The sequence below is a fragment of the Condylura cristata genome, unplaced genomic scaffold (assembly GCF_000260355.1).
Source record: "Condylura cristata isolate star-nosed mole 26May11 unplaced genomic scaffold, ConCri1.0 scaffold00028, whole genome shotgun sequence".
In the NCBI taxonomy this organism is placed as follows: domain Eukaryota; kingdom Metazoa; phylum Chordata; class Mammalia; order Eulipotyphla; family Talpidae; genus Condylura; species Condylura cristata.
In genome coordinates this window covers 26,194,104-26,207,810 of record NW_004567129.1, presented here as the reverse complement: position 1 = coordinate 26,207,810, position 13,707 = coordinate 26,194,104, and the positions used below count along the sequence as shown (strand labels likewise).

General features: G+C 52.4%; 1 protein-coding gene across 1 annotated transcript in view; it reads right to left on the bottom strand.

The window, feature by feature from the left end:
• Window positions 1-9,359: 9,359 nt before the first annotated feature.
• The window catches only part of LOC101627052 (free fatty acid receptor 2-like), a 5,829-nt gene continuing 1,481 nt past the window's right edge, over window positions 9,360-13,707 (bottom strand). Inside the window, exon 2 of the mRNA XM_012730485.1 lies at window positions 9,360-10,325. Coding sequence (XP_012585939.1) covers window positions 9,360-10,325 — 966 coding nt within the window. The remainder of the gene's footprint in view (window positions 10,326-13,707) is intronic.

The following is a 13,707-nucleotide window of genomic DNA, read 5'->3' as shown; positions in this document are numbered from 1 at the left end:
CCAGGCCGCAGCATCACCAGCATCTGGGAATTTGCTAGAAATGTACTTTTTTGAGTCCACCTCCTGCCCCTCAAGACCTACTGAATCAGAAGATCTAGGGGCGGGACTCCCTGACTTGTGTTTGAACCCAGGAGATAAGGCCTGAGAGCCGTGGTCACAGAGGAAGACCAAGCACCTGGTTTGGTTGTTCAGGTTACGGATCCCCATGAACCACCAGGCTTGTTCTGATTGGGCTCCCGGCTGACCACTCTAGCTGTGTTTGTTTGTTTGTGCTGACCAGAAACCAGATGCCTTTTTGCCTGGTTCCTTCTAGAGCATTCCAAAGGCAGGCGGCTGAGATGAAACAGCCTGGCTTCCCACGTGGGCTCTGCCTTCACCGGCAGCGAGGGGTAAGGAAGCCGTTGAACCTCTCTGGGCTCCCTTCTGGGGTGTGAGACTCCATAAACACAGCAGGAGTGTTTGGGAGCAGGAGTGAGGTAACACATGTGTAACAGCTTGCAAAACCGCCAGGGCTTCCCTATTGTAAATGGAAACCAGAGAGCCTAGCTCTTTTCCGGGAGCAGTTCTCCACATTTTTCCAGAGGCACAGATTCGATTCCCATGCTGGACGGTCTCCTGGAGCCCTGTGGCCAGCTTCTCCCGTTCCTGTCCGCTCTGGAGAGACCGTGTCCACAGCCTCTGAGTCGGAAGTCCCAGCGGCCCTGGACGTGTCTCTCTGCTTGTGGCTGTGACCTCATCTGTTCCTGCTTCCTCACTGTTGCCGGCTCAGCCCCCCGTAATGTCTCTCCCGCCCTGCTCTGTGCCTGCCATCTTCCCCCCACCGGGTCTGTCTCCCTCCCCGCCTTGCCTTGTTCCCAGCTGTGTGGCCGCCGCTGGGTGCTTTAGGTCCAGGCTGCCAGCAGTCCTCGCCCAGACTTCAAACAGCCACCTGGGAACCTTGCTTCTGTTTTTTCTGTGGAGTGGGAGGTGCCAGTCCCCAAAGGGAAATCTTCAGGCTCCCTAGTGAGACGGCAGAGCTGTAGCAGCCTCTGGCTCACCGGGCTCCACTCCGGGCCCAGGTCCGGCTGAGACAGCCACATCAGTATAAAGTCACCCTGCTTGCTCCTGCCTCCTGCCTCACACAACCTGTCTTGGAGGTGGTGTGGGGTGGGGGGGGGGAGGGGGACCTGCAGATGACCCCCTCTGCCCCCCAGTTCATGTCTTGATTTGCAAAGCCAGAGCCAGAGGGCTTTGTCCTATTTACTTTTTGCTTGTCAACTGGTCCTGCAACAGGGAGGAGCTATTCAGGTCACAGGCTCGGCTCTATCTCCCTCCAGTAAAAGCGTTTTGTTGCACCTAATCATTAGAAGTGCACACACAGCCATTCTTGCAGGTTTAACAAACAAGTCGTTTTTTATTTGCTGATCCTCACCACCCCTTGGCCCAGAAACAGGGAGAAGGAAGCCACACCGACACCATCAAAACTGCACTGTGAAAGCGCGGGTCATAATTATTGCAGTGGCTCGATCCAGCGGTGAGGCCTGAAGGGGCGCGCCCTTCTTCCTCCAATTCCAGAGCATAAACTTATGAGAACTGGTGACTTCTCTGTCCTGGCCGCCATACTAGTCCCTGAGTGTAGAAGCAAACTGACCTAGAATATTTAAGTATCCAATAAATGCAGTTGAATGAAGGGATGAAAGACAAAGAGGATGCCGGCAGGTGTCTGTGTGGCTGGAGAAGGGAGTGGGTCTTTGTCTTCCAGAAGCCCAAAAGTGAGAGAATTTCAGGAAAGTGAGCATAGCAGCTTAGCCCAGAGGGAACTCAGAGACCAGGCCAAACCCACAGCAAATCCTCGCTAGTGTTTCCTGTCCCCCTGGGACGCAGGCAGACACCCCCAGACTGAGTCCCCTCCCACCCTCGTGTTACTCCGGGCACCGCACTCTGAAACAGGCCCAGGCTGCGGGCACCCCTCCCTCACACTGGCTTTGCAGCAAGTGTTGGCCTGGAAAATCTACAGAGGTTCTGGTCCAGGCATGACCGCTGTTTGGCTGTGTTTTGAGGAGGCCGTTGAGTCTGTTGGAGTCCTGGCTTCTGACAAGGGTCTAAGAAGCCAACTCACGGGATTATCTCATGACTCAAATGTGATAAGAAGCGTGGAAAAACTGCAAAAACTTCAGGGCAAACTTCTTCTGATTTGTGTTTTTGTCACCAGACACCTGTTTCAACAGCACAAACTGTCACCACTGTGTCTGGAGCCACGTGTGTTCTGGCCCAGGGGCTGAGACGAACCTTGCATGTTAAAATCAAGTGAATCAGAACAATTACTAAGGATCCTGGAATCTGCTCTAGTTTGTTTTAAAAATCAGAAAGTATATAATTCAGAAACATCGGTTCGGTATTAGTAGCAACAAATTATTTACCAACATTTGCATTAATAATCTGATTCTAGTTGACAGAAACTCACCCAGTTGATTGAGCAGAAATGGAAGTTGGGTGATGTTGTCACTGAAGAATATGAAGCAAAGTGGCTTCAGGATCGGCCAGGTCTGGGGGCTTCAGTGAAGCCGTCAGCTGTCTGTCCCGTCTCAGCTCTGTGTTCTGACGCTCGGGCAGACCCTCTCCGAGTGGCTATAAAGTTGACTCCCAGAAGCTCCAGGATGACCTTTCCCAGCCTGACCATGCTGTGGAGAGAGGATGCTTCTTTCCAGATCATTCTAGAAGCATCTAGAAATGATCCACCCTGGATGGACTGGGTCACATGCTCTCCTCAGCTGCTTGCTCAGGGCCCGTCTTTCCCCCTCTCCTCCCTACTCATGGCACGAGACTGACTAAAGGAAGACGCAGCTCCCCGACAGGCAAAGCCCCAGGTGCCCACTCATAGCCGGCCACCACCCGGGAACAGGCCCAGCTCAGAGAGGAGGCCAGTTAGTCACAGGCCATTAGAAGACACCCAGGCATTTCTCTATGCCGACAAGGCCAGCTTTGCTTGGTGCCCGGCACCTCAACTTGTATGATTACTCCGCCAGTTTCCTTTATCGTTTCCTGTTCCAGTTTCACTGGAAAGGAACTCCTCACCTAGTCCCCCAGCCGCTGACCCTCTGGTCACTTAGACCTCACCTCCCTTTCCTGGGCCACATGTGAGGGTCCTTCACTCAGGACTTACTTGGTGTGTTGGGTATCTATCCAAAATAACAGTGGTTCTTGGGGTTCAGCCCTAAGTGGATTTACCAACCTGTGAGGTCAGGTGCAGAGACACAGGTACTTCTGGCGTGTCAGCGTGTCCTGGAAGCCTGGATGTCCCCAGTTGAATGCGCATGTTTCAAGAAGAGGAAGGTGAAGAGTTGAGCTCTTTCTCAGGCCCTTAGTTTCCCAACACTGTGTTCCCACAAATCTAATTGATCCCTCTAGATGAATTAATCATTCAGACTTTGTTCTGCTTTCTCTTCAGGTGTCCTGTCCGATGTCTTTCCTTGGGCTGATTCTTCCAGAGGAGCTAGGTGCTGCCTCGGACACCGCCCCTGCCTCTGGCTACTCTCCTCATTGGGTCTGCTTCTCCATTCAGAATCAAATCAAGTAGGTTATCCCTAAGCCTGCAAAACCTCCCCAGAGTCCCATCACATGAGCACTCAAGAAGAAAGTGGGGTCACCTGTTAAGTCTGTCCACAGCGACAGGGCATTGTCTTGGCCTGCAACACCTGACCCAGAGACTTCCTTCTCTTGTCCACGAACAAGGACTCTTGACACCCCCATCCCAGGTTACCCCCCCCCAGACTTTTGCATCCTATTTCCCCTCCATGCCATTAATAATCTGCACTCTCCTCTGGATCACCAAGATGTCTAGCCTGTCATGTCACCAGTTCCCTCCAAACACACGAGAACTTTCTATATAAACAGCAGGATGGGGGGAGGGTGTGGAGACACCTTCCCTGCTGCATTTAATTGGATCACTTTATTTTTGTGCTTTTGTAGATCATTCACATCAGTGGATTTGGTTAAGAAAGTTGAGGAATAGGGAGATGGACCCCTTCTTTACCCCTGGAGTTTGGGGGAGCTTGTCTGCTCCCCACAGTGTCCTCACCACAGTCCATGTATATGGACTACCTGGGGGTCTTAGATCTTGTTTGGACCCTTCTCCTGCTGGCAGGTGACAGTGTCTCACCTGTCCATGACATATGTCCCCCTTGTGTCAGCCGCAGGGCTGGGATTGGGAGAAGACCCCATGAGAAGGTGGGAGGCCTGTGTATTGTGAGCCTTTCCTGAAAAAGAACTGGATTTCTGCCATCGCTTTGGAGAGTACTTTGGCAGCTTCTCCTGAAAATGGAAACACATGCTGTGTCCCTCAGACCCCTAGGACATCCCCCCTTGAGGAACTGTCCCCCATGGTGAAGTGACATGGATGTCCAACGTAGCGTCATAATGCCAGTGAATCATGGGAGATGATTGAAAAGCCTATCAATAGTAGGAATAACACTTGGTTTATGTGCTAAAATGTTCTTCAGCAGACAGAATGCGTGAAGGATGAGCCTCAGCGACGATTATCCAGCAGTGAGACAGCCGAGACGTGACTTAGGGTGGACAACAGCCAGTGACTGCGTGACGTGTGCTGTGTGGTATTTATGGGCATTTAGAACACACAGTGGGCACTAAACCGTGTCGATGGACTCAAGGACAAAGTACATCTTGTGGGCGGGACACAGGCATGTCTGTGGCCAGGGAAAGTCTTAAACTCCACCACACAGTTGCATCTGGAAAACAAGACAGGCAGTTCAGCGAGGGTGAAACATCACAGCAATGTCAACATAAAAAATAAGAAGAAAGCAAACGATCCTAAGCACTCACAGTGCGTGGTGAGCGTATTCGTCGTTGTGTTTGTACATTTCCAGACTGAACATTTAATTCAAAATCTTAAAATATGGAGCGTGCCTGGTGCAGCCGTGGCGGGTCACCAGAACCCCGATTCAGACTGGCGTAGGCTGAAGAGTGCTTGGCGTTTGTACCCGAAAAGCCCTGAGCCTATCTGACTTGGGATAGTATCTGGAACTTGGCTTTGGCAGTCCCTCCTGCCTTCCGCTTCCTCCAGCCCCAGGCAGGCTGCTCCAAGTGGTTCCAAAGCCCTGGGGGGCAAATAGCCTCCACTGAGTTGGAACTTCAGGGCAGAGTGTTTATTGGCCAAGTAGGCCAGAGTGGATGGATGAAAAATTCCTGTTTAGTAGACTTACATCTTTGCCAAATAATATTCATTTAATGCAACACAGGCGACGGTTAACAACCTGTTGCCTAAAAGACCTATTCAGAGGCTGTGAAGAGCTGGCGGGGCTGGCTGGGGTGTGAGGGCCAGGCTCAGGTTCAGGAGAGGGACTCACGGGGGTTCACATAAACCAAATGGTGTGATTCCACCTTCACGTCCAAGTCTCCCTCCAGTGGAAGCTGCCTGAAACCCAGAACCTGAAAATCCCAGAGCTTGAGGAACTTGGCTCACCCCCTCTCCCCATATCCCCCAATGCATGTCTCTAGGAACCATGAATTACAGGCAGGCGCTGAATTAGATTGTTTGAGCTAGAAGCTCTCAAGTACTCTTAACAGCAGCACTGGGCTTTTACTGGCGCTTTGAACGCTAAGTATGTCCACAACATTGGCCCTGACAAGCTTTCGTTACTCTCAGCTGATGTTTTAATGTAGAGATTTTTTTCCCCAGGAGACAGAGGGCAAATATAATTAATATTGAGCTTTCCTCCTCTTCCATCATCTCATTTTTAAAAAGATTTATTTATTTATGCATACAGAACTGAGGTGCAGGGTGGTGAGAGGATTCACCAGAGACAGAGTGGGGAGCGGAACAGGTGGTTCGATGAAATACACCGCTGAGGGGAGCAGCGGGCGGGTCAGGTCAGCTGACCCGGTGGTCAGCTCCGGGGCAGGCGGGGATCGAACTTGCACTGAGGCGGCTGCTGCCAACTGGCAGTGTTGCACCATAAGCAGGGAGGGTCCCACCTCCATCTCATTTTTAAGATCAGATCCTATATTTTGGATCAACATGACACCCCCTAAATGTGGCAAGGCAATCCTGCCCCAGAAAACAAGAAAAACACTTATATAGTGAGTAAGATCCTCAACTAGCAGAGTAATGAACTCAGTAGGCGCCCACAGAGCCAATGTAGCTCATCTCCTTAAATTTGTTTTGTTACTCTGTATTTTATGGTAGAGTACTGATTTTATCTCATACCTCTAACAGCTTTGCCTTAGACCAAGCAGACTTTAAACTTACATCTCTGAAGTTAAATGGCCTTAAGGCATCAACTCTGTCTCGAATCACTAAATGCTGAGACCCTTAATGCTTAGTGCTGCCTGTAAGTGCAGTTACATTGTGCAGAGCTGAGTCCATTATTTCAGTAAATCAGCAGTTCCTAAACTTGCTGATCTCAGAGTCCTTTATACTTGCAAGCACTGGTGAGGACCCTCCCAACACTCTGATCTTTATGTAGGTCATAGCTATTGACATTTGCCACATTACAAATTAAACCAGAAAAAAAAAAATGACCTATGTGCCCCATCATTTTAAAATGGTAATAATCACCAGGCCATTAACAGCAGATTTTCATGACCTATAACTACTTTCAAAAAAGTTAGTGATGGGAGGAGTTATAGTAAAGCAAGTCACAAAGACAAATATGGACATTTGCACAGCAGATAATTCGGCAAAATACATGTAAAAATTGGTGGACATTAATGAAGTGAGGTTTCTGATGTTCAGAGGGAGGTGGAAGAGAGAAGGAGTCGAAGGAATATTAGGAATGGGGTAGTGAAAAAGTCATGTATAGAGTACCCAAAGACAAAGCAAAAATAAGAAATGAGAAGTGAGAAGCGCAGCACTGCTTTTGGGGGTTCTCGTCCTTGGCCAGCTGAGGTGTGGCAGTTGTATTTTCACACCTGCTTTGTGGTGTTCCTGCTGCTCACACGGGACAGGTGGCCTCTGCAAAAAAAAAAAAAAAAAAAAAGTCAAGGTGGTTTACTCAGTGGCCTCTAAAAATGCCAAGGTCACAGTTTGCAACTTAAAATCTTCATCAGTCATTTGACCTGTCTGATCCCTGAAAGGGAATCTGGGGGCCCCCCAGGGTGTCCAGACTACACTTTGAAGACTGTTCCTTTGGACTCACAGCGCGTCAGGCTACCTAGACTGGCTTTCCCTTGCTGTGCAGGATTCAAAGAGAAGCAGTGAAAAGTGGGGGTGGGGCAAACAACTGTGGGACTCCCCACATGTCAAGATGTCTAAAATAACAGAAATAAAATGAGGCGGATCAGTCCATTGGCCTGTTCTGCTCCCCACTCTGTCTCTGGTGAATCCTCTCAACCCCCTGCACGTCTGGCCAGTTCTTCTATGAAAAAATAAATCTTAAAAAAAAAAAAACCCTACAGGATCGAGGAAGGTTGAAATTAAGAGGCTGCAAAGATGCATTGGGTAAGTACTAATGCATCGATGTGGATATTTTAATAACACGAAACGTTTTAAAGCAAAAGGGACAATGAACGTTTCAGTTCACTAGGAAGACACCTACAGGGAGAAGACGAGTCCACCCTCACAGGACACCGCTTGATGTTGTCTATTTGATGTAGCTGATAGATCAAATAGACAAGAGCAGGAAGATTTGAATGTCGTAAGTGAACAGGTCTGGAGTGAAGGTGTGTAGCGAGAGCATGGCATCTGTGATTGCAGAATCTATAGTCTTTTCACACCTGGAGCATCAGATTAATTATATTCTAGGACAAAAGTGCAATTCTCAACATAATTCAAAGAGCTGCCCTACCCAAACCATAGTCTCTAATTGCATTGCAGTTTAATCAGCACTGAAAGAACATAAAGATCAACCCCCTAACACATAATGCTTGAACATTAAATTTCTAAAACTGAGTCAAAGGGGGGTAGGGGACTCACTTAAAGCCCATTTAGAACTCTAAATATTGAAAATTCCGCAAATCAAAACTGGTGTCCCGTGAAGGCTGCTCCTCACAAAGCAAAATTCACAGCTACTCAGCCTTCTATTTGCAAAGAAGAAAGACTGCAAAAAAGCAGACAGTAACAACCAAGAAGACCCATTAGAGCAGAAGGAAGGTAACAGCAGAGAAACAATTAGAGAGTCGTTAAATTAAAGTCTACAAATGCCAGAGAAGATCTGGGGTTTTCTGCAAACACAGCAGCCCTTTCTGGCAAGACTGGTCCAGGTCCAGGAAAGAAGCAGCTGCAATACACAGCGCTGGCTATCCAGACGGTCGAGACTCGGACACATGTAACTGCTAAAACCTCTCCTGACCCGAGTTCTGCCGCTGGCGCCGTCTCTCAGGCACTCTTTGGTCTGGCCTGCTGTCTACACCTGCTGTCTACACTGCTGTCTTGACTGGCCAAGGTGCTGCGCCCCAGGACTCCAGGCAGGCAATGGTTGGTTCTCCAGACCCTGGCCTGTGCTTGCTGTCCAGACTCAACAGGCAGAACCCCCCTTCTGAATCAAGGCCCACAACAGCGAAGAACTCGGCAGTAGATGTCGCCATCTTAGAGACTCGGCCATACCGCGGAGATGCGTGGGTTGGGATCCAGAGCCCCGGAAGCCGGTATCTCCATAAAGCAAGTCACGCATTTTTTTGTCTGTTTCTCATGCATGGAAAAGTTATGCTTCCATTCTCTGGCAGTCTGTTAAGTATGCAGTAGGATTCTATCTTTAAGAAGCAAACCTTCATTTCAAAATACTTTATTGGAAATCCAATGAGAGAGAAATACTTGTGGAACATAAAGAAACAAAGTTAAAGGTCAGACAAAATCAAGCCAGTAACAAACCCTGAACATTTCACTGCACACCCAAGGCCCCCGGAGGGGGAGGGGCGAGAGGGTAGGATGGAGGGCGTTATTGGGGCTTTGGTGGTGGGCATGGTGTGAAAATACACACTTGAGGTTTGACTTATAGCCCCAAAAACAAATACAGTGATGTAACCTAACTTTACTGCAATTAAAAGTACATACATCAAATCCTCCAAAATTACTTTATTGACCAAAAGGGGAAAAAAGGGCTCCTCATTATGGAGGCTTTTGGCTGATGGAAGGTCTTTTTAAAACTTCAGTGGAAAATGAGGTATGTCTCCTGTGTGAGGATGCTGAACAATTCCCAGACTGGTCTTCCAGGGCCAGAGGACTCTGGCACCATCCATGGGGCGCTGTGAGCCGGCACCAGGGAAGACGCATGTAATCCCCAGGGACGGAACAAAACAGGGTCGCACCGCCTGGCGAGCAGGGTCTGGGCCGTTTTGCCTCTTTAGCTACACAGAGAACTGTGTTCTGTTTCGCTGCTCCCCTGCCTGAACTCTTCCCCCCCAAATGTAACACGGAGCGGGCAAATCTAGTCTTTGGCGAGGCTGACATCGGCCATGCCCATGCCGTCTTCTGTCTTCGCAGCCTGCTCCCTGCCGCCTCTCCTCCAGCGCCCCGCCAGCCAGGTGCCCCAGCTCTGCAGCAGCCGGTGCCTCTGGCTCACAGCGTTGCGCACCGCGGAGGAGGAAAAATAGAAAATGAGGGGGTCCACGCACGCATTGAGAGCGCCCAGGAACACGGCGCACACTCTCCATTCCTCATTCTCCTGGTGGATGTACCCAAGCACGTGAGACACATTGTAAGGCCCAAAACACACCAGGAAGTTGAAGAGGTTCAAGGCGGCCAGCGCCACGGCCCGCCAGCGCTTCTGGGCCCCCACGTGGGCCCGGGAGAGCATGATCCAGACCAAGCGCCAGTAGCAGAAGATGGTGATGCCCATGGGGATGAAGAATAGGACGAGGCACAGCTCCAGCCGCACCGGGAGCAGGAGGGCCAGCTGCCTTTGGCTGAAGTCCCCGTAACAGACTCCGCCAACGCTCGTCGTGTTTTCGTTTGGCAAGTAAAGGACGATGATCACGATGCTGCAGTGGCCGAAGGACATGACCCAGGCGATCAGGGCGGCGATCACCCCGTACACCGGCCGGCGGGTCAGCTTGTACCGCACCGGGAAGGCCACGCTGCGGTAGCGCTCGATGCTGATGCCGGCCAGGAGCCACGTGCTGCAGTAGATGCTGCTGTAGAAGCCGTAAGCGGTGATCACGCACATCACGTGGGGCAGGTACCAGTGGAAGTCCTCCGCCGCCTCGGCCATCTTGAAGGGCAGCAGCAGCAGCAGCAGGAGGTCGGCCAGGGTCAGGTTGAGCAGCAGGATGTGGATGGGGGAGGGCTGGGGCTGGCGCACCCGGCCCACGAAGGCGCGCAGGGCCATGAGGTTGGCGGGGAGACCGACGAGGAAAGAGATGATGTAGAGCAAGAGCAGACACAGGCTTCGGCGCTCCATGAGGGATCCTGAGAAGGGGGGGGAGGATCTTGTTACAGGGCACCCAAAGTGAACTGGGCCGCCTGTCTGTGGGGCCTCCCCTGAACGCTGAAAATTCAGTTGTACTGAAGGAACGCACAAAAGGGTCAATAATGGGTTTATTTACAAAGGGGAAAGGAAAAGGAGCAACCCAGGGAAAGAGAGAGAGATACGAGGTAACTAGAACATCCTACCAGCTCCCCAACTTGGAACTCCAATACACTGGTAGCTCATCAAGAGCCAGGTGACCAGCCAGTCAGTCCAGAGAGTGGCCTTGGTCCACAGAGCCAGCCGCCCAGAGAGAGTGAGCTCGGGCACATGGCTCCCTTATATCCCCCCAAAAGTCCCAGAATGCCTGGAGCCCTATTTATCCCCCAAAGTCCCAGCATGCCTGCTTAGCTCCACCCTTGGGTCTCGCAATTCTCTCCCTGGTGCTGCTGGGAGTTGTAGTTTCAGTCACTGGAGTAGTGTGTAGAGTCCAGAAAGCTGGAGTAGGGGGTGGAGTCCGCAGAACTCTGCAGAGTTCCTTTAGGAACTTCCCCCCAACAGTCTGATTCCTCCCCGGCCAGGGGACCCCATTCTCAGCACCACTGCATTCACTTAGGTCTCCCTAAGCTGCCAAAAGTACTATTCCACTTATGGGGGAGTGGGAGTGTGGAGGGGGGAGAGAGGGGTCCCTAATCTTGCTCTCTCTTTTTTTTTAAGATTTATTTATTCATGCATAGAGAACTGGGGTTCAGGGCAGAGGTGGTGAAGGGATTCACCAGAGACAAGAGTGGGGAGCAGAACAGGCAGATGGATGAAGTATACCGCTGAGGGGAGCAGCAGGGAGACCCTGGCAGGGGTCACCGCCCTGGCCGGGCGTAGAACTCGTGCCGCAGGGGCTGTGGCCAGCTTGACAGTGCTGCGCTTTACCTGGTCGTACTGCCAGGGAGGACCCGGCCCCCTAATCTCTTAATGGATTCTTTCTTCAGCAACTTCCTCCTCTGTATTTCTACCTTACCAAGGAACAGGGAAAAGGAGAGAAGGATCATTCGTTCTGAAGAATGTCGATGTGTCAGAAGCTGCCACAGGAAAGGTTCTGAAGTCACCTGCTATTTGCCTCAGCTTCTCCCCGCTCCCCTATCCCAAACCATCTCTCCACTGACTCTTCCCAGCCTCTCTCCCTTTTCTGACGCCTCCCTCCTCAGAAGATCCCCCGCCCACTACCTCTTCTGAGTTTCTCCACCGCCCTTCCCCTGCCCTCTTCCCACCCGCCTCTGCCCTGCGCACCAGCAGCGGGAGCGCCTTGCCTTTTCCTGGCAGTGGTCAGACGGCTCTCAGACACGTCAGGTGCAGAAGCAGGGAGCCTTGTCCAGCGGACCCACCTTTTCCACTTCCACAAACCACAGCCTTGAATACCTGCACGGTCACGTGGTCACAGGAGGCAGGGCAATAGTTGAGCCTGTCCAGGCTGCCTGGGCCGCTGTCCCCACAAATCCTGTCTCCAGGGCCTGGGAGACTCGCCCGATCCTCGCTGTTGTGGCGACCTCCGCCCTGCAGCATCGCGAGCCTGAGCTATCTCCTTTCAGGGCCAGTTATTCCAAACACTTTGCACACATATCTACTTCCTGCTCTTCTGTTCTTCACCTGTTCCTCCCCCCTCGCTCCTCTCAAGGCCGCTGACCTGTTTAATTTCCTGTTTGCTTCCCGGAGGCTCCAGCTGAAGCTGATTAGTACTTTCACCATGGCCTGACCTCCTCTGACCCGCGGGTCCCTTCCTGCCGCGCTCTCCCTCGGTCCTTCTCCATGCTGCTGGCAGGGGTCTGGGCCTTTGTCCATGTTCACTCCCTCTGCGGGGGGCTGCGCCCTGCCCGGGGTGCCTGGCCACCCGGGAGCTGTCTCCAGGCAGACACTGGCACATTCAGGTGCTCATGGGGGTTCTCCCCCCGGGGTAAGCGTGTGTCTGGCCACCGGCTGCCGGGCCCTGTTTCCCGTTCACCCACTCGGAAGAGACCCTCAGCCACGTCTCCCCACCGGAGAGGATCCCTTGGCATTGAGCTCATCGCTGCCACCTTGGAGCCGCGTGGCTCTCTGTGTGCCCCCACTGTGACCCTCCCTGCGCCCTGGGCGACTGTCCTAACTCACACACCAAGGAGCTTTATGGCGCGCGTACTGGATCGTTAGTTTGCACCGTGCTGCTGTCTGCTTTTGACTGAGCGTCAGAAACTTGCTGGTTAGTCAGTGGTTGTCAGATGGGGAGCCCTGCTGCCCTCAAGGGCTCAGAGGGGCCCCTTCCTTGTCCCACCCAGTTGGGGGAACAGCCGGAGGCGCGGCAGCAGCACTGAGAGGCCTCTATGAGCAGGAGCCGGGACCGCAGGCCATTTCCAAGACGCAGGGAACCTCTCCCTTTCAGCTTGCTGAAGTACAGTGCCTCTCGGGGTGACCCCATTCCCTCTCTTGGGGTGTGTTTATTCTAGGTAAGACTGGCTCTCCTGGAAGTGGTTGTTTTGATATATGTCCTTAGAAAACACCAAGCGGCCCTCCCTGGTGGCGCAGCGGGTTAAAGCACTGCTCTAAGAAGCTAAAGCCACTTCAACATGAGTTCGATTCCCGCCTGCCCCGGAGGTAACCACATGGCACGGCAGACCTCTCCTGGCCCGCCCGCTGCTCCCCTCAGCAGTGTGTTTCCTTGATCTGCCTGTTCTGCTCCCCACTGTCTCAGGTGAAGCCTCTCACCACCCCGCCCCTCTGGCCTGTACCCCAGTTCTATATGCATAAATAAATAAATCTTTAAAAAAAAAAAAAAAGGAAAGAAAAGCACCGAGCCTGGTGCCCCTTAGAGAATGGGCCCCTGGGCACTTGGGGCCATTGTAGTGGTAGTGCCCGCAAGCACCGCCACAGGCCAGCAAAGGGCAGTGAGCGCCTGCACTCTCACACCTCGCCTCCGTCTCCATTCTGTCGCCCAGGCTGCCCCTTTGGGGACGTCCTACATGCTGAGGTCCTGAGGTCGCCAGAAAGGGGAGCTCAAACCCGGCTGTTTCGGAACACAGGGCTTCTGCCGACCACTGGCGAGTCCAGTCCAGCTAAGCAGTGCTGCAGCCTCCCACACGCTGTGAGGAGAGCCGACCCCACGCCGCCTGGCGTCCAGCCTCCCACCGCCACCGCTGCTCCACGCTGGGCAGGTGAGTGAACAGCACAGACCCTTACTCATTTGCTTGGGACTTTGTAGCAGCCTCTAGGAACAGTCCCCGCTGGCCTGGGGGATCGGCGTGTGTGCTGATGCACTGAAGGTGGCAAGACTGAGGGTGGGTAGACACGTGGCATCAAGGCTGATGGGTGGGTAGACCGTGGCATCAAGGCTGATGGGTGGGTAGAC